This window comes from Aulonocara sp. 'chitande type north' Nkhata Bay, linkage group LG6 (genome assembly GCF_057382095.1).
Source record: "Aulonocara sp. 'chitande type north' Nkhata Bay isolate Kocher_YH1m ecotype deep benthic linkage group LG6, A_spYH_male_GT1.1, whole genome shotgun sequence".
Taxonomy (NCBI): domain Eukaryota; kingdom Metazoa; phylum Chordata; class Actinopteri; order Cichliformes; family Cichlidae; genus Aulonocara; species Aulonocara sp. 'chitande type north' Nkhata Bay.
Genome location: NC_141349.1, coordinates 12,676,924 through 12,700,361, shown reverse-complemented (window position 1 = coordinate 12,700,361; position 23,438 = coordinate 12,676,924). Strand labels below are relative to the sequence as shown.

At 38.8% G+C, this 23,438-nt stretch overlaps 2 protein-coding genes across 2 annotated transcripts; both read left to right on the top strand.

Annotated features, from left to right (window-relative positions):
- The first annotated feature begins 10,173 nt into the window (after positions 1–10,173).
- LOC147327381 (uncharacterized) lies at positions 10,174–13,180 on the top strand. Its single transcript, XM_086297530.1, has 7 exons — positions 10,174–10,356; positions 10,490–10,795; positions 10,870–11,103; positions 11,199–11,297; positions 11,444–11,656; positions 11,751–12,092; positions 12,831–13,180. Exons 1-7 carry the CDS (start codon positions 10,275–10,277, stop codon positions 13,178–13,180), a joined length of 1,626 nt encoding a protein of 541 aa, XP_086153656.1. The 5' UTR covers positions 10,174–10,274.
- A 9,157-nt stretch (positions 13,181–22,337) lies between these two features.
- Positions 22,338–23,220, top strand: LOC147327380 (uncharacterized). The gene is made up of 3 exons (XM_086297529.1): positions 22,338–22,392; positions 22,596–22,901; positions 22,976–23,220. The coding sequence occupies exons 1-3, from the start codon at positions 22,338–22,340 to the stop codon at positions 23,218–23,220; spliced, it is 606 nt and encodes a 201-aa protein (XP_086153655.1).
- The last annotated feature ends 218 nt before the right edge of the window (positions 23,221–23,438 follow it).

The following is a 23,438-nucleotide window of genomic DNA, read 5'->3' as shown; positions in this document are numbered from 1 at the left end:
TCATAGCCTCATTAGATCTTTAAGGAGAGCCGACCTGAACTCTGTGGAGCCTGATCTCCAGGGTTTTAAGTTGGACTCTGAAACCAGAAGAGGATGTTTCTCTCTCTTCAGATTCGCTGTCGTCCTGTGATGGGAACGATTTCAGCCCTGCGTGATCGCGCTGATGTTTGCACAGAGCAGATGATGAAGTGAATGTTTTGGCACAGTGGTAACAGTGAAACAGTTTATTAGTAACGTGGGATCGTTTGTGTGCAGAGTATGAACTGAGATTACTGAAGCTCTTGTCACACTGCTCACAGCTGTAGTTTCCTTCCATGTGTGTACGTTCATGCTCGTTACGATTACCTGACTGTGAGAAGCTCTTGTCACAGTGTCTGCACTTGTATGGTTTCTCTCCTGTGTGGACTCGTTTGTGTGTTTTAAGCTGACCTGCAGTGGTGATGGATGACCCACACTGATCACAGAGGTGCTTTTTGACCCCACTATGAAAGAGTTCATGTCGTTTTAAGTCACCCGATGTGGGGAAGCTTCTCCCACATTCTTTGCAGTATTTCAGTTTGTCTCCAGTGTGTTTACGTTGATGTATTTTTAGGCCGGCTTGCTGACTGAAAGTCTAAAATACTTAGTCATTTGTTTAATTGTAATTTAGCATTATATAACTCACATATAAAACTATCAATTGTAATTTTAAATAGTTTAAAAGCATGTAGAAGAGGATATTTAGGCAAGTCCATTTCTCCTTTTGTTATCAAGAAGCACAGACAAAAAGGAAAAATAACCCTGAATCATTGGTCATTGGTCCCCACCAATGCCAAAACGAAATCTACGCCCACTGTCTCTTCCATTGCCATTTCACTCCAAACGTAACAAATGTCCAACTCAGACAGTGTTCTCAATTTGCATTCACACACAGTGAATTTGCAGCTTGTTGGAAATGCATCTCCATCCATCCAGTCATGATGATGGTGTTTTCTCCTTGCTGATGCCTTTTGCACATACTGCTGTTGCTGCTGGACCCCTCGCTGCTCAGGATACTGCTGTTGTCTCTTGACCTGCCATGTTGTTGCTTTTGGATCTGCATTTCTCGACAGTCAAGTGGAGGGTGCGTCTGTCCTCTCAGTAAGTGAGTGAGACAGTAGACAGTGGTGAGGAGGGCTGTGTGAAAGCAAAAACACATAAATATGCCTGACACCCGTAAACGAAGCAGCATCTGGCTGCAGTTTAAAGACTCTTTTGTTTGTCTTGGTCTCGTCTCGTCTCGACTTCGTCTCATCTTGGTCTTGGTCTCGTCTCGACTTGGTCTCGACTTGTTCTTAGTCTTGTCTTGGTCTCGATACCCTCTGGTCTTGGTCTTGGTTTTGGCAGTCTTGACTGCAAGTCTAGTTGCACCAGTGGTGCCATGAGCAGTATCTATCTGCTGCTCATCAGCTGCTATGCCGTGGTTATTGTCACAATGTGGTGTATTTGGATCACTCGATCCTAAGTGGATATGGATATGATCCAGGATTGGATGTTTTGTAAAAAATTTGAAAGGAACAATTGTTCCTTTCCCCTTTGCTGTGTACTCTGCTGATGCTGTTTTCAAAACCTACCACACTCATGTACAGTATCAGTGTCACACTGAGATATTTCAAAGATAATAATAATACATTTTATTTGAAAGCGCCTTTCAAAACACTCAAGGTCACTGTACACATTAGAATAAAAAGCAACATAAAAACAAGCAGTTTACACAATCGTAAAAGCATAAGACATAAACTAATTTAAAAGAGCAGAGTGGAGAGGTTATGTGGGATAAGCTATTTTGAACAAGTGAGTTTTGAGTTGGGACTTAAAGAGAGAGAAGGAAGAGATATTTCTTAAATCAGGAGGTAGGGGATTCCAGAGTCGTGGAGCAGAGCAGCTGAAAGCCCTGCTCCCCATGGTGGCAAGACGGGGGGAGGGGACGGAGAGTGAAAGGGAAGAAGTAGATCTGAGACAACGAGATGGGGCGGTGATCTTAACCAGATCAGAAAGATATGGAGGGCAGAGATGATGAATAGCCTTAAATGTGTACAAGAGTATTTTGAAATTGATACGATATTTGACCGGGAGCCAGTGAAGCTGCTGCAGAACAGGAGTAATGTGGTGGATAGAAGGGGTCCTGGTGATGATACGGGCAGCAGAGTTCTGGACGCGTTGAAGCTTGTGGATGGATTTTTGAGTATAAAAATAACCTGAATAAATACAAATAAAGGGAAAGAGCTGTCCAGACCTCTGTCTCTGACCATCTGTGTTAACACTTGAAATCGGAAACATGTAAATGTAACAAACATGTTAAAACATAAGAAATCAGGAAGGGGCAAAAAAAGCATTTTGCTAAAAAAAGATTTAGAGCAGAAGTTTTTAAAATGAAGATATATTGCATTTATTTACAATTAAAAACACACAGAGCAGAAAGTGTGTTACTGTTTTACATCCACAGACACACAAGAAAAGAAGCCGGCAACGTGAGGTCAAGTTATGGCATTTTTATTTGTGTATTTCAGTACATGTATTCAGAATAGAGTTTTTAAAAACAAACAAAACGTCCCAAAACACAAAACATACTTTTCCTGTTTTAAAGGTGAAAGTGAGAAGAAAGCTTTTATGTACAGAAGTGGAAAAGTGGAGACGTTCTCACTTCTGTAATAAGGCATCTTACATTCACCAGCAATTTTTTTTTTATACTTTTTATCCCAAATTTCTTCTTTTACTGGACAACATGGTCCATTCATAGCCATTCCAACAGAGGTGTTCGCTGTCATCATGTTTGGTCTCATCTAACAACTATGTGAGATTTGAGGTTGGAAAGGCTGCCTTACATGATAAGACATCACCACCATGCTAGCTTTAGATCAGCCAAGGGATCCCACTACACTGACACCAGATTGTTATGGAAATATGATATAAATTGATCTGCACACTATAAATAAGTTGTCTTTGTGAGATTTTAATTTGGTGTTTGAAAAATGAATTAACAACTTGTTGTTAATTCATCATTTATAGGAACAAGTTATCTACCTGCTGTGTTCACAGAACACAAGTATATCTTAATCGAGGGTTATATGAAGACAAAACAAGATATTTTTGAGCCTTCTATTCAGCCATATTAATTTAACACAAGGTCAAAAAGGTCAAAACACTTAAAATTTTCCATCACAGCTCTAATAATGTTTGGTGACCTTCTTGTAGAATTGCCTTCATTCACAGTGCACTGCTACTTTAAAAGGAGCTTCAGACAGTGTGGGAATGATTTTTAGGAATGTTTGTAATAAAACAATTGAATTTCCCCAGTCTTTGTTTCCCCAGTCTACTTATACTTTTTGCTTTTATTTTGATCCATGATTTCCTCATTTGGGGTCCTGCAACAGTTTGTGCTGCTAATTAAAATAGATCATTCAGCTGTCCTGTAAACCTCTAACTCTTGCCAGCCAACAAGACAAAGTGGTAGTTTACAAGGACAGAGGACCACAGTTGTTAGATGTTTGTCAATTAATGGCAAGATCAGAGAGCAGGAACCCAACAAACTCAAGAAGTCTCAGGGGCAGAAGGCAAAACTGCAGGAGAGGTGGAAGGTCCCAAATTGGTCCCTATATGTGTCAGGAGCTGTCACTGCAAAACTCATTCCCTGGGGAATACTGTGTAATTGAAATATTATACATTTGCGAAAATGTGGAAAAATATCAATTACTTACTCACTACTTATGTAATGTTGATTTTATGTTTCTCTTGTTATAAAATACACTCAAAGTATTGACTTTTTAAAAATGCAGTGTTTTATTTGATTCATCTAACCTGTGAAAACTTTTTTTTGTGGAGCTGATAAACAGATCAAAGAGTAGAAACAATTTGTAAAATCAAGTTGTAACAGTATACAAACGAGTTAGTAAAAACCTGGCATATCATGATTCAAATAACCCCAGTTATCGTGAGTTGTCTTGACAATGGGTAGTCAGAGAAAAATAGAAAAAAAAAATAGAAAGATTTTACTTATACCTGAAGGATGGCTCAGTAAAAAAGTGGTGAAATCTCTAAACAACATTGACTTTTGCATTAAATAACCAGCTTCTGAGATCAAGAACTATAATAATGGTGCCCTCTGGTGGACATGTCCCCAACTGCTTCACAAGTTAAAGAAGGACTCTGTGTCAGTTCATATCTGACAGGTCACCAAGTGTTTATTTATGTATTTATTTAAATCAGAGAATATGTCACTGTTTTTGATGCAGCTGTGATGGCATCAGCCACACATGGGTAAATCAGGCCATTTGTTCACTTTATTAGTTTGTTTTGCAGTTTTCTTCTTTAATATAATTCATTAATCATTTGGTTAAACCTAACACTGATATTATGAAAATGTTTTCTGTTATATTAATTATGTTTCTCTTTCTTTGAGTTATCTTGTTTTGGTTGGTGGTTGTTTCCTGTCTGGGCAAAAGGCGTGGCTGAGGACTCAAAATGCCTGCTCAGAAGGACCAACCATGTGCTTATCAGGAACAGGAGTGGTTTAGGTTTACTTGTGTTATTTTGTGCTTAGTTGATGTTACTGTGTTTTTGTTTTGTGTGTAAATGGTTAGGCCAAACCACTATAAAAGCTATGTCTTTGTAATTAGGTCAGTTTGTGAGTTAAGGTGTGTCCACTTTTAAGTTTCTGGAAATTACTTTTTGTAGAGTTATATGAATATGAATATTCCATGCAAGTGTATACAGCACAAGTGTGTATGTGATGATACAGAAGGTATTTGTATTTTCCTTTAAATGTTTTTCAGGCCGGACACACACAATACAAGTACAAAGAAGATTCAAAGGAAGAGGAAGGAAGTTTAGTTTTAGTTTCAAAGCTGCTTAAAGTGTGAAACCAGTCAACATGAAACAGCAGTCATTCCGTCCCCCTCACCTTCACTCTGACAAAGAGGACTGTTCAGTTTGACCGATGACTTACTTTGTCTCTTTTATGGTTCAAGCTTTTACTTTTAGCTTTAGGCTTAAGGCCTGGACTACAACAATCATGATGTTGAGGACACTGAGGTCATATTTATTCCTGATGTACAGTACTTCAGATTTTTCAGAGATTAATTAATGAACGCTCAAAAAGAGAGATAATAAAGAAAGATAACAAAGCTGTTTACTAATGAAAGCACTAAGGCTGGAACGATAAGCCACACCCAGCAGGCATATCGAAGGGTCAGGAGTGCATGAGGTTGTAATTTGCTGCAATAAGTTGACGAGTTAAACCACCAGAGGCCAGCAAAACAACGTTAATGTTAACTCTTCAAACCCAGAATACAATTCAATTAGAGAGCTCAAAGAGTAATTATAGATATGTTAAACAAAACAAAAGGCACAAAGTAAAACAAACACAAAAAATCATCTTTCTCTGCATTAAAATATAAATACAATAAAATTTTAACTTAAGAGCAGATTAAAGTCGACATCACTCGAGCTTTTGATCATTAAAGTTTGGACTTTAAACCATCATCATCAGATACGGACAACAGTTTTAAGACCTCCTCAGCTTTCTGCTCAACCAATTCAAGCATCTCAAATGAATGTTTAATGAATTTAAACATAACTGCATGCAGCAGAGTTGATACTTATTGATACAAAAATTATCATGATGACACAGGCAGTGATTTTGGTATTTTGGCGGTATCATCTTTTATATCTCAGGTATTAGTGATTATTTATGAGTCCTTATATAATAATTGTAAATAACTTTATCTAAGAAGAAATATTTGAAAAAAAATTACAGATTGTATAGTTTAAATTTGAGGAATCTGAGTTCATATTAATTCCTAAAGTCAAGTATTTAAGATTGTGACTTTTCTATCATTAATCTTTGAATAAAGAGAGATAATAATAGTAGGATAATGAAGCTGTTTGCTAATCAAAGTTTCTGTTCAAGGTGTTAATGGAGCATGTGGTGGCAAATTTCTTTTCTTATATATTGGTCACTTTAGTAATGGTAATATCACTTTCTCACTTAATTATATGCATGTAGAATAGACACTACAAATGTGTCTTTGTGCCCTATCACAAACACAGTGGGGCGATTGTAAGTTCATGTGAGATGTAAAACAGGTAGTGAGACTCTGTGTCCTTATCTCAGGGAATAAGGAGGAAGGATTTGGGATGTAAATCTTTAGGCAATGTCTAAGTAGAAAACATGGTCATAATTTTCTCTCTTTCGCTCTCAAAGGGAAGGTTTTCAAAGGATGAGCCGAACTGAGGGTATAGACTCATGTGATGCTTTGGAATTTCTTGTTCAGTTAGTTTGGTCAAGCCATAGAAGACATGAGTGAACCGCACCCATCTTCAGAGACTGCTTAGGTGTTTGACCAGAGTTTCTCCATATAACAATATGTACTTAAACCCACTTCAAATAATGCCTACCAGCTGTTTGCAGTTTATTTTAAAACTTCCACGAAATGCACAACTCAGAATTTGTGCTTTCAAAGGTTCATCAGTGGTTCTAAACTGCTCACATCAACATCTGACTTCAAGCAGAAAATGGTTCACAATAGACTGCAAAGGAAATTATGTTCAGAGTGAGCTCTCTGTGGATGGACAAAATGTACCGTACAACATGTTTGAAGGGAAAAACCCAACTTTAACCATCAATGATCTAAGAGAGAGTGATGCAAACGCTTATTGCTGTATGAAGACTACAGACAGAAAAGCCTGCAGAAAGGAACAGCTTTCTGCTGAACGTGGTGGAGGCAATATTCATATGGGCATGAATGGCTGTTAGTGGATCCAGTTTAGAAACATTTATTGATGATATCACTGATTATAGAAGTAGCACGATTAATTTTGAAGTTTACGTGGCTATATTCTCAGCTTAAATTCAGCGAATGGTAATGTATTTTTATTTTTTTATTTCATTTTAGCAGGTCAACTGCCTTTTGTCTCCCTCTTCTGACAGTGAGAGCAATTACACACAATGAAAGGGTCTTAAATGCTGCTGGGTATTTGATTTGATTCAATTTTGACTCCATCAGAAATATTATATTTCTCATCATTTATCAGTACATATCTATGTTTTTATATCTATGTATAAAAACAAAGCTGACACTTGTAAGACTTCATCAGATGTGTAAGCATCACAGCAGATGCTTTTGTGTCAAAGTAACTGAGGATAAAACACAGAAAAACATCTTCTCATAGCAGATAACCTTGAAAATATTCTGCAGTAGATCAAAAATGAAAGAAAACCATCAATCAATCAACATATGAACGTTGCCTGATGCTGCTGAAATGAAGCAGAGCAAAGTTACAGAGGTTTTATTAGAGACACAGCTAAGCCTTTTGCAATTTTGACGTCATTCTCAAAAGTTTACATTTATTCAGTATTGAAAAGCACAAAGGCAGGTTTCTTGGTGTCATTTTTTAAAAAACAGAACAAAACAGCTCACCAGTCTGTACACAACGGTGGACTGGTGCGTAATGAGCAAGCAAATAATGCAGAAAACAGATTTTTGATGGGAAACTGGTCTTTGAGAGAGAGTGAGTTGTGCAGGAAGTGTGATTTCATCGTGGAGGAAGCAAAACAGCAAAAGTAAGAGGGAATTCATGATGATGTTTATCAAATATGAAGCGTAGTTTTGATCTTCTTTTGCTGCTGATTCAGGGAATTTTGGTCAGAGAGTGACCAAACCTGCAGATTCAGAATCTGTGAGATGTCAGCTTTCAGCACCAACGTGTACGTGCCGTCGGGTGAACAATCCGCGCTTTACATCTTTGTGTGGAATCTGTTTACCTTCTGTCATTTGCTGTTTTTGCTCTTTAGTGGTTGTTGAAATAGTTTTGTGAGCTTTGACCTGAGATTTTGGCAAAATATATTTATATTGTAGCGAGCAGATGAATCTTAGCAACAAAGCACCACTCAGCTATTGAGCTTGCTGTTCCACAACAAACAGGTAAGAGGAGCTCTATTAAACACTTGCTTGTGTTACACTGTGCTTCCGAGCGTCAATAACCACATAACCGAACTCACTCATGATAAATCATTCTTTCCATCAAACAATGACAGTGACTTTGTACCACAGAACAGTTAAGAGAACAGTTAAAAGTCATGTAACTGTAGACAATAAAACAAGAACATCTTAACAGCAGCACATGTCCCAAGGCATGATGGGAGATAACTAGTCGCTCCCCCAACAAGCCAGACAGCCCCCACCTGAGTGGTTAGCTCTCCCCAGCAACCGGCATGTCCATAGCAAAATCTCTGAGGTGTTGGGGAAGGCAATGACGTCATTAAGGACGTTCCGCTGGTCCCCCAGCTGTCTCTGAGGCCAGGTTGGGGGCCTGCCATTGAAGCTGGGATCCTGGCCCCTCCATGGGTGGACTCAAGGGCTGTCACGATGGAGTACGACCACCCTGTTCCGTTAGACCACATCGGACAGCCCCTCGAGAACAGTGCAGGGTCCAACCCACTGACTCATCAGTTTTGGGAAAAGCCCTTTCTTCCTCTCCGGGCTGTAGGCCCACACCTGCTGACCTGGCAACAGTCCTCCCCCTTTCAGCGGGTATCATAAGCTCGCTTCTGCCGGAAGTCTGCATCCCAGAGCGCCTGCCTGGTCAACTGGTGCACCTCCGGTAGCCGGGCCCAGAGGTTTTGGAGGTAGTCCAGTCTAGGGTCCCTGCCCCCTTCCTGCTCAGGGGAGGATCTGAACACCAAGTGTACTGGGGTACAAAGCTCATGCCCAAACATCAAGGTCGCTGGAGTGCATTTCGTAGATTCCTGGACCGCTCTAGGGGTGCCGTCCGGGTCTTCCTCATACCCATCCACTGACAGACCTCCTTAAACAACACTGCCTCGAAATTCCGGCCCTGGTCACTGTGCAGTTCCTCTGGTACCCCGAACCGGCAAAACATCTCGTTGACCCGACACTCAGCCGTGGTAACAGCGCTCTGGTCGGGGCAACCGGAACGTAGCGGTTCCCCTGGTCAGTGGTGGGGAAGGGTCCCAGGATGTCCTGACCCTGCCGCACCATGAACCAGCTGGAGGAAAGGGCATCTGCATTGGTGTGGAGACGTCCCGCCCGATGACGAACCTCAAAGTGGTAATCCTGCAGCGTCTCCAACCACCGGGCTAGCTGTCCCTCCGGTTCTTTAAAGTTGAGCAGCCAAGTGAGGGACGCATGGTCTGTGCGCAGAAGAAACTTCTTTCTGTAGAGGTATGGTCTGAAATGGCGGAGACCCAGAATGATGGCCAGCAGCTCTCGACGGGTGACAAAATAGTTCCTCTCCAGTCTGCTGAGGGAGCAGCTGTAGTAGGAGATGACACGCTCCTCCTCCGATGGTGACAAGTACAGACTATAAGCTTTTCACATGTAACCTCCTCACTCAGCTTCTCCAATAAGGTTCAGACCCTCTCCACTTAAAAACAGAATGAATGTAATGTACCCGAAACAGAACATGTTTCATAGCATTGACATGGCACTTCATTTGCAACACACACATACACACATACACACAAACATACGCAAACACACACTTGTATGTACACTGCTGTGACTGCAGTCAGTTTCTAGCAGAGAGAACTGTGGTCCTTTTGCGTGCTAACTCAAAGATAATAATAGGGTTCAGTGGAAAATATTACTGAAAACATAACCTGCAAGCACTAACCAAATGTCCATGATCTCAGCAGCACAGACTGCTGCTGAGATCATGAGCTGTGATAATGGCAGCCTACAGTGGGCAGGCCAGGAACTGTAAGACAGCAGAACAAGATAAACTGGTGCACAATAATGGTGATGTTTTCAAAATGTCCATCATTGGTATTAATAATTTATTATTATTATTATTATTTATTATTATTATTATTATTATCATTGTCTTTATTATCTTAACAGGCTGTTAACATGCATTAACATTTGTATGAGTATTTTGACAGGAGAATCATTTGACTCTTGTACCATTTTGTTTTTTTACACTCCATCAGGTTTGAGCAGGAGACTTTTAGAAAAAAATTATAAATACATACATAAATGTAGAGAAATAATATAAACACTTTGTTGAAAACTGAAAGTTACTTGAACATCTAAAATATTCAGGGCAAGACGGCAAAACCACATTGATTGTCTTGCAGATAACGAAAGAACCACAGAGGAAGGATGTTCATGTTTAGTTTCAAAGGTGCTTTGTGTGCCAAACCATTGTACAAAAACAGTCATGTCAGTCCTTCTGTTTTTCAATCGATTTTAACCTGTGAGTTAATCTTGTCTACTTTTATATTTACTGTCAACTTTATGCTTGCACACAAGACTTCAACCAACATGTTGCTGACAGATTTTCAACATCTGTTCGTCTGTTTCATCTTCTACATTTCAGGTATGAGTAATTATTTATACATTGTTATGAAAAGAAAGCAAAAATTTTATTTACATTCTAAGAAAAGAAAAAAAACCTGACATAAAAATGATAAGACAATGAATTCGATTCCTGATAAAAGTTTCTGCTAAAGGTGTTATAGGAGGAGAAACCAGGATCTGTGCTTTCAAAGGTTCATCAGTGGATCTGCACTGCTCACATCAACATCTGACTTCAAGCAGAAAATGGTTCACTATATACTGGGATGGTTATAAGTATGTTCAGAGTGAGCTCTCTGTGGATGGACAACGTGTAACATACAACATGTCTGAAGAGAAAAACCCAACTTTAGCCATCAATGATCTAAGAGAGAGTGATGCAAACGCTTACTGCTGTATGAAGACTACAGACAGTGCAGGAAACTGTTGGCTCAACAGAATTAGTCTACAAGTTGTTGCAGGTACAGTGACTTTTACTCATTGATTACTTTCCAAATGACATCATTGTATAAGTTGTTCTCCATCATCCTTTCAGAGCTGCAGGTAAAGGTGATTCCTGCCACAGAGGGACAGACAGTAACACTGATGTGCAGCAGCAGCTGTCCTCTGACTGAAAAGCCTGCAGCCTACATCTGGTACAAGAACAGAGAGTTTCTCTATGAGGACTGGTCTCCCTGGTACCAAGAGCTGCTCAGCAGTGAGGAAGCAGTCACATACTCCTGTGCTGTCAAAGGCTACGAGCATCTCAGAGCCCCTCAAGTCTCTGTGGGTGAGTCATGATGTTTATTGTGCTACAAACCCTTCAGCAAAAATCTGTAAAAATGGCCTCAGTACAAATATTAAATCTAATTTCTTTTTGTCCAGATTCTATCACACAGATATGCTTCAGTGTGACTTATGGAAACACTTCTTTCCACAATGAGACATCAGTGAATGAGCGGCACTCCATCACATATCCCAGAGGTAAAAATTCCACACTCTACAAACACATCTCCAGTTAATATCAATTCTAGTCAGATTTGTTGAAACTATCATTTATAGGTATTATATGAGCTCTTTGAATATATCTATACATAGTAACAATAGGTGTGTTTATCCCTTTTCTACAGAGGTTCATGTTCAAAGAGCTTCTTTCACCTCGGTGTTTGTCACACTGACCTGTAACACCAGCTGTAACCTGACTGATGATCAAACTGTCTACATGTGGTATCACAACAAAATAAACTATTATGAGAATCAACATCATTCAACTCATAACTCTTCAACAGGCACATTCTCTTGTGCAGTTAAAGGCCACGAACATCTTCAATCTACAGAAGTTTGCAAGTTTCAAATCTATGTTGCCAACTAATAATGAACTCAAGTGCTGGAATACAGACCAATCAAACAACTCTAAATCTTCCATTTATATTTCAGGTGTTCAGGATAAAAACTGCTGGAGAGTGAATTATGTCAGCAGGAGAATCTGTGCTCTGGAAGGATCTTCAGTCAACATCACAAGTGAATACTCACATCCTGATAACATGAAGCCAGAGTTTAAATGTTGGAGTAAAAAATGGAGAAAAGATAAAGTGGAAGTTGAAGAGCTGATTGAGGCTGCAGGTCGTGTGGAGTATCAGGACAACATGAAGAACCAACACATCCTGACCATCAACAACCTGAAGAAGAATGACTCAGGAGGATACACATTCAGATTCAAGAAAGATCATGAAGGATGGACACAGTCTGATCTGCCTGGAGTCTTTTTGATTGTCACAGGTAAATTTAAACTCCTCACTCAGCAGACTTTACTCATTAATGTCTGAACAGGAGCAGAGGTGGAAGAAATATTCAGATGCTGTGAACATGTCAAAGAAAAAGTCATGCACTTAACCCTCTCAGGCTCAAATTAAACTTTTTGTTGCTAATGCACAACCAAGTCCTGCAGTGGTACTTCTGAGTAAAAAAAACTCATAACATATCTATGTGGGCTAATCAGGTTGTTAGTTTTTAACTGTTGCAAATCTGCAACGCCTGCCTCAAGAGGGTTAAAACTGAAATCATTCAAGTTTTCAGAAAAAAATGCATTTCATATTGTATAAAATAGTTCTTATTATGAAGGAAAAAATATGTTTTACTTTTTTAGAAGAAGCACTCATGTGTCTTTTCCATTTCTCACTTTGGTGTTTGTTTTTTTTTATTTGAACAATCTGGATACTGTTATTTTGTTTGAGCTATAAAGCAATTACTCATCATTTCAGCATTTAACGCTTTGACATCTAGGAGCATACATCACTTAACTGTCAACTTTAAATGAGGTCAGAAGAATTTTGAACAATAACATTTCTGGCTAATTTTGTTTGTTTGTTTGTTTGTTGTTATAAATCTACATTCACAAGAACCACATTTCCAAACCATAAATGTCGCATTTCCATTCCAAAATGTCTTCAGTTTGACAATTAAAAATCAATGAAAATGGTGCATAAATAATGATTTTTTTTTTTTTTTTACTTTCAGAGCTGAGAGTGAAGATGAGTCCTTCTGCAGTGGTGACAGAGGGTCAGAGAGTCACACTGACCTGCAGTACCAGCTGTCCTCTGACTGACAACACAAACTACATTTGGTACTTGAACAGTCGACCTCTGACCCTAAGAGACAACCAGAACAAACATCTGATCCTAGACCCAGTCAGCAGGGAGGATGCAGGAAGCTACTCCTGTGCTGTGAAAACCAACAAAGATATCAGCTCTGCTCCAAAGACTCTCACTGTCCAAAGTATCACAGGAACATGGACACCAGCAGCTGCAGGAGTTTCTGCAGCTCTGCTGGTTTTAATACTTCTCTCTGTCTTCTGGTGTGTTAGGTGAGTAACGCTTTGATCTCATTCAGGTCAATATGTTCTTCTGATATGGCTTTAATTATATATATATTTTCTATCTGTTCAGAAAAAAGAGGATTTCTAACCAGCCTTCAAGAGCTGAAACATTAGGCAACAAACAGCAGGTACCAAACAGGAAACAAAAAATTATTCTGCAATAACAGCTGAAATAAAACAAGCCGCTTGAACACCTTGTTTTTCTTCATATAAATCTATTCCTGCTTAACCCAAAAGCATGTATTTTTAGCCTTTGTATTGTTCTCCTTCATGTGAATTATAACCTCTATATATAAATGTATGTAGATATACATTAATAAAATGTGATGTTATTTGTCCATGCAGATTTTTCCTGATTTCATAAATAAAAACGTTCCAGGTGAATCGGATGAGCAGGATGGTCATCACTATGTCAGGCTGCGTTTCAGTTTGAAAAACAACACTGACATCTACTCAACCATCGAGTTATCGTCTGCTAAGTAAATACACCTTCTTTTTTTTTGCTTTATTCATCATATTCAAACTGTGATTTGAAATCACTTGTTGATTTGAAAATTATTTCCTTTCTTTAAATTAGAATGACGACGACTTCCAGTGACTTTGCAAGAAGTGAAACATCAAACAATGAAGAGCAGGTACATGACAGGATTCAATTGTAAAACATCAACTCCTCTATTTTTCTTCATATCTTCAATCATTTGTTATCTATCAAGAACAGTGCTTAAACTTGTGTCCTCGTCTTTTTTTCCATCCATAATTCCTCCATTCATACATCTATTTTCTCCCATTTGTGTTGGGTTGGGTCACAGAGAGGGCAGACATGTAAACAAACTATCCCCTGCTAGCTCTTGCAGCAGTGGGTCATTTTGGCATTCCCAGGTTAGCCATCACACATCTCTCCAGCAGGTCCTGGGTGTTCCCCAGTGCATCCTCACTGTGGGAAGAAGCCACGTAGGAGGTATCCTAGTCAGACTATTGCTGACTAATTAGTACTAATTAGTACCTTTTGATTTGAGCGAGTAGTGGCTCCACAATCTCGACTTGAAAGATACTTTGCACCACTTGTAGCTCATCTTTTTCATACTATGTTAGTGGGATTGCTGTCAGGATTCTGCCAGAGGTGGGAGTTTGTTCCCAGTGTAACCTCATTTTATGTTTGGTATAGTCCTGTCAAGCATCCCCACCACCTGATTCGAGTCAGCACCATGTGGTGATCAATTGACAACTCTCCTCCTTTGTTCACCTGAGACCAGCTGTTTTTGACACATTTGAAATTATAATGGAGAAGAGGTCATCAATCATTCCATGACAGGCAGTAGTGAACTTTTCTAACAGACTAATTGAGTTTTATTGTCACAAGAACAGATATCTCTCATACTTCATGCAATACCTCTATAGTGGAACACATCTGTTTAACAAAAATCATCTGCTCTCTCTTCTCAAACATTATTGCAGGCCTGCACTGTACACACAAACTCACAAACTGCACAAACTCAAATACAAATCTACATGTTAGCTTCTATTCTGTTGTACAGTGGCACATTAATGTAATCTGATATCTATGTTTTCCTAAATTTAGCAAGCCATTTCAAAATTGAGATCTCTAATCTAGTTTAGAGGTCCCAACCGAGAAGCCTTAACACCCACTCACATCATTTGATCACAAGGTCTCACAATGGTTTCACCCGAAGCCTAGCTGGAGAATGACCCACACCCGTTTTTACAACTTGTCTCACATGATTATGCAGATCAACTGTGGGTTCACACTTTTCTTTCCAAGAAAAGACTTTAAAATGGATCCTAGATTCAATTGGAAGCTAATGTAGAGAGGCCAAAACGGGATTGATGTGGTCGAATTTCCTTCTGCTTTAAAAATCGTGCCGCAGCATTGTGCATTAGTTGCAAGCGTGACAAAGTGCCACGCCCAACCTCTACTAAAAGAGAATTGCAGTAATCCAAACGTGAAGTAATAAAGGCGTGAATAACACTTTCCAAGTTACACTTGGAAAGAAAGGGCTTAACCCAGTATGTTGTGTGTCCTCCTCAGGTGAACCCTGACCCCATATATGACAACCTCCCAGCACATTATAGCGGACTGCAACTACCTACGAGCCACACAAGTGATGTCTACTCCAGTATGGACCCACTGCCTGCTCACTAAAGTAACTTTGTTACCATAGTGATTTAAAGGGCCTTTTTCTCCGATAGGTTTAGCGACTGAGCTAATTTCAGTATCACAGCAGGGACACCACATTTGGTGGATCTGCCAGTGGTTTTCATACATAAATTACAGAAGAAATAAATGTTGAACTTTTCAGTTAGAAAATGTATTTTATTAAAACACATGTCACAACTGAAAGATGACAAAAAACAGCAACTTGAGTTTGAGTGCAGCTGAGTGACTGTTTTTTAATGCACCATGAAATATCAAAAACCATATTATCAACTTTTGTTAATAATATGTTTTTTTATATATATTTTTGCAACTCTCATAACTTTCCAAAGAAACTGTATGGGCATTTATTGCAATAAATGTGGCTACTGTTTAAATTCAGCCCTGTGGTTTCATATGTATTCTGGCTGATAGACGATGACCTCTTAATACTGACAGAGGGTCACTCTTCACTAAAAATCTGTTCTTTTGAAAAGTAGTCATGTTATGATTAGCAAATAATGTAATCCCTTGACAAAATGTACGAGACAAGAAAGCAAAAGTGTCCAGTGAACAAACATAGAGCAACACAGGGGGAGGCAACAGATGGAAACACAGGTGGGGGGACATGACTACAGCTACTCACACTGAAACCCACATGCTCTACATTACAGAGGACTCATTCCTAGAACAGAGATAAACAGAAAGCAGACGCTCTAAATAGCAACTTAAACTTTAAAATATGAACTAAGAATTTAAGACTGCAACAAAGAGTCAAACAACAGGAACCATTAGAAATTGTGGAAGCAGATTTCTTTTCTGTTGTATTACAAACATATTTAATCATATCACTTAAGTATAGCCAGATCACTCCTGACACCAATTGTATGCATCCATGTGGAATCTTATCACAACTGGGCCCCAAGTTTTATTGCACCTTCACAGAAGGTCCATTATATACTTGAAGATCTCCGACATCCTGCTCTTAGGGAGGTGACAGCCAAGCAGAAAACAAGGTCATAATTGTCTCTGTGAGGCAGGAGGTTAAAGGATGGGGCTGATGGCATAGAGATATATGATATGCTATGGAATGTTCTTTGTTTAACAGCGTCTGTGATGGGTTATATAACATGTAAGGGCAGCGGCCACAATTCAGAGATCACCCTAGTGTTTGACAGGAGTGGTTCTCTCCATATTGCAATATGTTATTAAACTCACTTTAAATCATGCTCACTGTGGTGTTTGCAGGTTATTGTTAAAATTTCCATAATAAAATCATGAAGTGATTTTGCTGTTGTTAAATCTGTGTGTCGTTTCTCAGCAGATACACTCACAGTAAACACTTTGTCTATTCTGTTTTCAACCTTTCCTGTAAAATTGCTATTTATTTTTGACATTCACTCATGTTTTTGAAATTTTATGAAGTGACAGAAACAGCAGCTGTAAAAAGGTGATTTACATATCACTTTGAACAAGAACTGTTATGTGGTTTGTCTCTGAACTTGAGCTCACTACAGATAAACATCATGGAAAGTACATCATGGCAGCACGGAGTAACTTCTACACAGAAAAAACGAGCAGTGTTAGTGCAACACCACAAGAGTCAATTTCAACACAGAGCCAGTGTCTCTTGAATAAAATGACAACAATTAATGCAACATGAAAAATAATAACTTTTTAAAAATTTCTTACCATATTCACATTGTTTTATGCTTATGTCAACTAATATGAATTATTATCAGTTGTAAACCCTTTTTAAAACTTTTTTACTGTCTACTCTTGTAGTATGAATAACAGCTGTATGGAGACTTTTGGTAGTTCCGAGGGGGGTATAACAGTAGTGTTTGCTGCGAGATCGATCAACTTTAGACCAGACAACAAACGACGGAGACTCCGGAAAAGTGCAATCAAACGATGAGTTTTATTATCACAGGAGAACAACCAACCGTCAGCATACGGAATGGGTTGCTCTGACAAGAATACATTGGGTTCTGGTTTTATAGGACAAAATATCACACCTACGTCAATACAGTTCAAAAATACATGGTGACAGACGGGCAAAAGTTCAATTCGTGCAGACAAGGGTACATCACGTACATATGACCTTACACCGACATATAACTTCTCTTTTCTACATTACTTGCCTTTTAAGGTAATAACTTCAGGTCTTAGCATCTCTGAGAGCTAATAATGGACCCTCGTCATTAATTACTAAGTAGAGTACTTTGCAGCCAGTCTCAAACTGAAGCAGAATACGCTTAGGCCTTCGCTCAGACCTGCTACTAGATTAATATGTGTATTGTAAGCATGCATGCAATTAACCTGCTATGTTCTCATCTCCCCTCAGCATGTATCATCTGGACACTCTCACCAGTGAAGCTTAAAACCTTCTAGAATGGAACATCAACTCTTAACCAAGCACATTTATGCATTGTGTATAAAATGAACTCAACCTGTAAAAATAGAAAGGTCAATGTGATGACAGACATATTCAATGCAATATAAACCCTGTAGGAAATATTACTGATAAATGATACTGTGAAACATGTTATTAATACATTCTTCATAAGGCAAATTATATGGTAGCAATGAAAGAATCTCTGAATCCCAACCTATCACATTATTCTAAATGGTCTTCAACAAAGTTATCTTCATAAGTGTAAAATAATAACTCTAAACAGTGTTAGAGAGCCTTGAAAAAATCATCAAATGCTCCAAGTGAACTGGTTGACTTGCATGGTTTGACCTGCTTGTCCAGGACAATAAGAAACTCACGGATGGTGTTCCTCTTTGTCCCTGCAGCACGTAGATAGGGTTGTGTAATGGGGTTGACGGCATCAACATGTTCCTGGATGCTTGTTCCACTCTGAGTATGTTAAAAATGAAGGAAAAAAAACAAAATAAGTTGAATAAAAAAATCAAAATATCTGTTAAAACGTAATTGTTACACGCTTTCCCCGTCAATGTTCAAATCAACAGCTAACCAACACCCCTCACCCCAAACACAAGACCACATGGTAATAAAAGGAATAAAACAGGTATCAAATATTTTTAAAATAGAGTGCATTTTATATATGAAAAGAAAACAAATGATTGTTGGCCTCTGGTAGACACCCTGAGCTTGAAGGATAAAAGACCACCCACAGAGAGGGGATTCTTTTAATGTATATATATATATATATATATATATATATATATATATATATATATATATATATATATATACATATGATTTTTTTTCATGTATAATAGCCCAAATATGTCAGTCTGAAGCATGAGCCTTTGACTTACAGGGATCATTTGTATATATGTTGAATTTATGATTTCAAACTTGTGCATCCACCACTGTAACAGTATACAAGTATATACAAGTAATATTAGGTCCTTGTGGGGCCTGTTTATTTACACTATATTTACTGATCCAATATTTTTTTTACTTAATCAACCAAAAGAAAGAAAGAAATAAAAAATAAAAATAAAAAAACTTCCTGAAAACCTTCAACATAAGACAATGATATTATTACAGATATTTGCACCTCAATCATCTTGTGCTGTGAAATTGACAAGAAGTAGGATGAGAACAATTCAAAAAGTTGCTGAGATCAAGAGCTACAATGGTGTCCTCTGGTCAACATGTCCTGAACTGCTGAAAAACAACAAGTGCAGTACTTATTTTTTCATTAAAGAATATATCATAGTGTTTCATGCAGCACAATAACACCAAACCCCCCCCCCCCCCCCCCCCCCCAAAAAAAAAAACAAAAAAACAAAAAACAGATTGAATATAAATCAAAATACTAGTTAAAGGTTTTTCAGTGTTTTCCTCTATGGCTGAAATCCTATTTTCTCCTCTTTAGCCAAAAAAGGCTAAAGACTGGCAGACGTTTTGACTGTTGAGCCAAACTCAGCAGTGACAGAATACAATTCAGTCACAGAAATCAAACACTTTTTGAATATGGAAATTTTAAAGAAAGCAACTAGGCTAAATAAAAAATAATAAGAAGAAGGTAACTTTTTCTATTAAAAACAGCAGCTACACGCAGGAGTTTCTGCAGCTCTGCTGGTTTCAATACTTCTCACTGTCTGCTGGTGTGTTAGGTAAGCAACACCTGGTTTGGTCCAAAAGCTATACATTCAAAGTCTGCTCTGAAATCCCGGATTTTATTTTTCATTCCTTTTAATAAACAGAAAGAAGAGGACTTCCAGTCAGTCTCAAAAAGGAGAAACTTCAAATATAATGCAGCAGGTGCAAAACAACATTCAAATAATTCTGCTGTGTTAGACAAACTTCCCCTCATCTGTCCTTTTTTCTCACATGATCATTTATCTGGAAAAAGCTTACACTTGTTATATGTCCGCCAGCAAGCATTCTTTTCAGTGTTACCCCCCACACCAGATCAGTTTCCTTCTGAATGTTTTTTTTATTCCACACACTGAACTGGAGCTTGTTATTCATGCATTCTTTTCGCCACGTTTAGATTACTGTAATTCATTGTTTATATGTCTGAGCAAAAACTCCCTGAAACGTCTGCAGGTTGTTCAAAACACTGCAACAAGGCTTCTGACCAAATCTTCTCATACTGTTGTTAATACAGCTGCTTTGACTCCCTATTGAATTCAGAGTCCATTTTAAGATTCTGGTTCTGACTTTTAGAGCTCTTCACAGACAAACACTAGCTTACATTATTGAACTTCTAACCTGTCCCTAGCAGATCCTTTACAGAGCTTTACAGACAGAGCTTTAGCCACCGTGGCCCCCAGACTCTGGAACTCTCTTCCTCTGAGCTTTAGATGTATGCTTAAGTTTCACACCACAAACCAATAGCAAAACATTCTCCTTCAGGATTTTCTAGTAATGAGCAGAATCCATGATTAAATTAATTGAAGCAAGTTGTCCAGATCCTGAAGCAGCAAAGCAGCCCCAGACAGATGCCATTTTTGCCCAGTCTGCTTCTTATTAATGAATCGTGAACTTTGACCTTAATTGAGACAAGTGAGATATGCAGTTCTTTAGATTTTGTTCTGGGTTCTTTTGTGACCTGACAAATATAAATTACTTTGTTTCTCATTTTTTCTTTAGACTGTTGTTTTCTGAGATATTTTAACTTGTTTCACTTTGTCAGACAGGTTGTTTTTTGGGGAGATCGTGGCTCAAGAGTTGGGAGTTCGCCTTGTAATCGAAAGGTTGCCGGTTTGAGCCCCGGCTTGGACAGTCTCGGTCGTTGGGCAAGACACTTCACCCGTTGCCTACTGTTGGTGGTCAGAGGGCCCGGTAGCGCCAGTGTCCGGCAGCCTCGCCTCTGTCAGTGCGCCCGAGGGCAGCTGTGGCTACAATGTAGCTTGCCATCACCAGTGTGTGAATGGGTGGATGACTGGATGTGTAAAGCTCTTTGGGGTCCTTAGGGACTAGAAAAGCGCTATACAAATACAGGCCATTTACCATTTTAAGATCTGTCACTGAAGTGACAATGTAACCAATAACAAACAACCAGCTGTTAGTTTTTGATGCAGTTTATTATAAATTTATAATAACTGTCTCGTCTCCTCAGACGAACCTTGACCGCATTGATGAAAATATCTCAGCTCAGTCAGCAGGGCAGGATGATCATCACTACAGCAGACTGCACTTCAGTGAAGACCACACAGCTGACCTCTACTCCACCATCGAGCCACTGTGTGCTCAATAAAGAAAAGCTTGTTACCATGGTGATTTCACCTCCAGTGATATTACTCTACCATCACAGCACAGACTCTGCAACTTCTAGATCTGTCAGTGGGTTACACTCGCTTTATTTTAATATAAAATATAGTAAAAATAAACAATTTATTTGAAACTGCAAAGCTTAAGTATAAATTCTTAAGCTTTTAAATTTAAAGATATTTGGTAATGACGTACCTGTGTTAAAAAAAAAAACACCTGCAAAACACAAGGAAACTGTTTAAAAATTCTGCTATGTCCAAAAGCCCGTGTGTGTGCATTTACTGATCACCCTCTTAAAAAATGTGCTGTTTCTGTTCTGGTAACTTTTTGTCTGTATCACAAAATAATGACTAACAGCGTCATCTGGCTCTGCTCTCACTGTCAGCACTGTCAGGTGTTTGATGAACATATAATGAAATAGGTCGTGTGTAGGAATGGGAATCACAGTTGTCCAATATCTTGGAACTGTTCGTAAACAATTGCATCATACTGCTAACACAACTTCGACTTTTTGCAAGCATCCTCACTGACACCATGCTAATGCTAAGCTAACAAGAACCCAGAGTATTGTTAAAGCTGATCCCAGTGAGCCGCTGCTGTACTTCAACAGGTAACAAACTGATGAGCAGTCACACTTTAGCCTCCGTTTCTACCTGTTCATGTTTTGACAGTACAGTCACTGTGATGATTGATTTGAAGTGTCTTTGCTAAGAGAAAGATCATGTGTGTCCTCATTGTTTTTTTATTTGTGTTGGTGTGTCGGGCTGTAGCCTGTAGGTTTACACTGTTAAATGGTAATTATGCGACAGTGTGTTTCAGATCATTTTGCAGAGTAAAATGAAAGTAACATAACAAGTAGTATCTTTAGTGTAGTTTCTGAGAATGTCAGCTCTCATGGGTGAAGTTTGGCTCTGAGGGTCGGGGAGGAGTGTAGCGGTAGCAAGGCAATGTGAAGGGGACCAGATGGAAAAAAGACGACCACATGAGCCTTCAATCGTTTTTCAAAGCTTTGAATATATTCTTTCTTCCTTCTTATACAGAGGTTTTGTCATGCTCACCAGCAACACATCTAGAAATAACCACTCGAGCCTCTCAACAAACTCCTCTTTAAATAGATGCTGGTCATATCACCAATAAAATGCACGATGTGTGAAACAAAAGAATATGAACCAGCAGTCCCCCCTCACCCTTTGCTCAGACAAAGAGTGCTGCTTAGTTTGACTGATGACTTACTTTGTCTTTTTTTGGTTCCAGCTTTGACTGTCAGCTTTACTCAAAGTCTGGACTAAAACAACAATGGAATTGAGAGATGCTGGTCGTCTGCTTGTGGGTCTCATCTTTTACATTTCAGGTATCTGAAATTATTTATGAGTTCTTATGTAAAAATCATTACTTAATATTAACTTAAGTACAAAGATATTGTAAAATTTACAGATGAGAAAATTTAGTTTGGACTAGCTCCTAATGTGGAGTACTAAAAATTATTAAGTGGTTAATAATAAAGACATATTAATAAGATAATAAATGGGTTTTTTTAACTCTCTTCTGTTAAAGGTGTTACTGGAGAAGAAACCAGGATCTGTGCTTTCAAAGGTTCATCAGTGGATCTGCACTGCTCACATCAACATCTGACTTCAAGCAGAAAATGGTTCACTATATACTGGGATGGTTATAAGTACATTCAGAGTGAGCTCTCTGTGGATGGACAACGTGTAACGTACAACATTTCTGAAGAGAAAAACCCAACTTTAACCATCAATGATTTAAGAGAGAGTGATGCAAACGCTTACTGCTGTATGAAGACTACAGACAGTCCAGGACGCTGTTGGTACAAAAGAATTACTCTTCATGTTGTTGCAGGTACAGTGACTTTTACTCATTAATAACTTTCCAAATGACATCATTGTATAAGTTGTTCTCCATCATCCTCTCAGAGCTGCAGGTAAAGGTGATTCCTGCCACAGAGGGACAGACAGTAACACTGATGTGCAGCAGCAGCTGTCCTCTGACTGAAAAGCCTGCAGCCTACATCTGGTACAAGAACAGAGAGTTTCTCTATGAGGACTGGTCTCCCTGGTACCAAGAGCTGCTCAGCAGTGAGGAAGCAGTCACATACTCCTGTGCTGTCAAAGGCTACGAGCATCTCAGAGCCCCTGAAGTCTCTGTGGGTGAGTCATGATGTTTATAGTCCCTACAAACCCTTCAGCAAACCCCTGTAAAAATAGTCTCAGTACAAATATTTAATCTCATGTCTTTTTGTCCAGATTCAATAACACAGACATGTTTCAGAGTGACTTATGCTTATGGAAACATGTCTTCGCACAATCAGACATTAGTGAATGAGCCGTGCTCTATCACATATCCCAGAGGTGAAATTTCCATAACCAAACCATACAA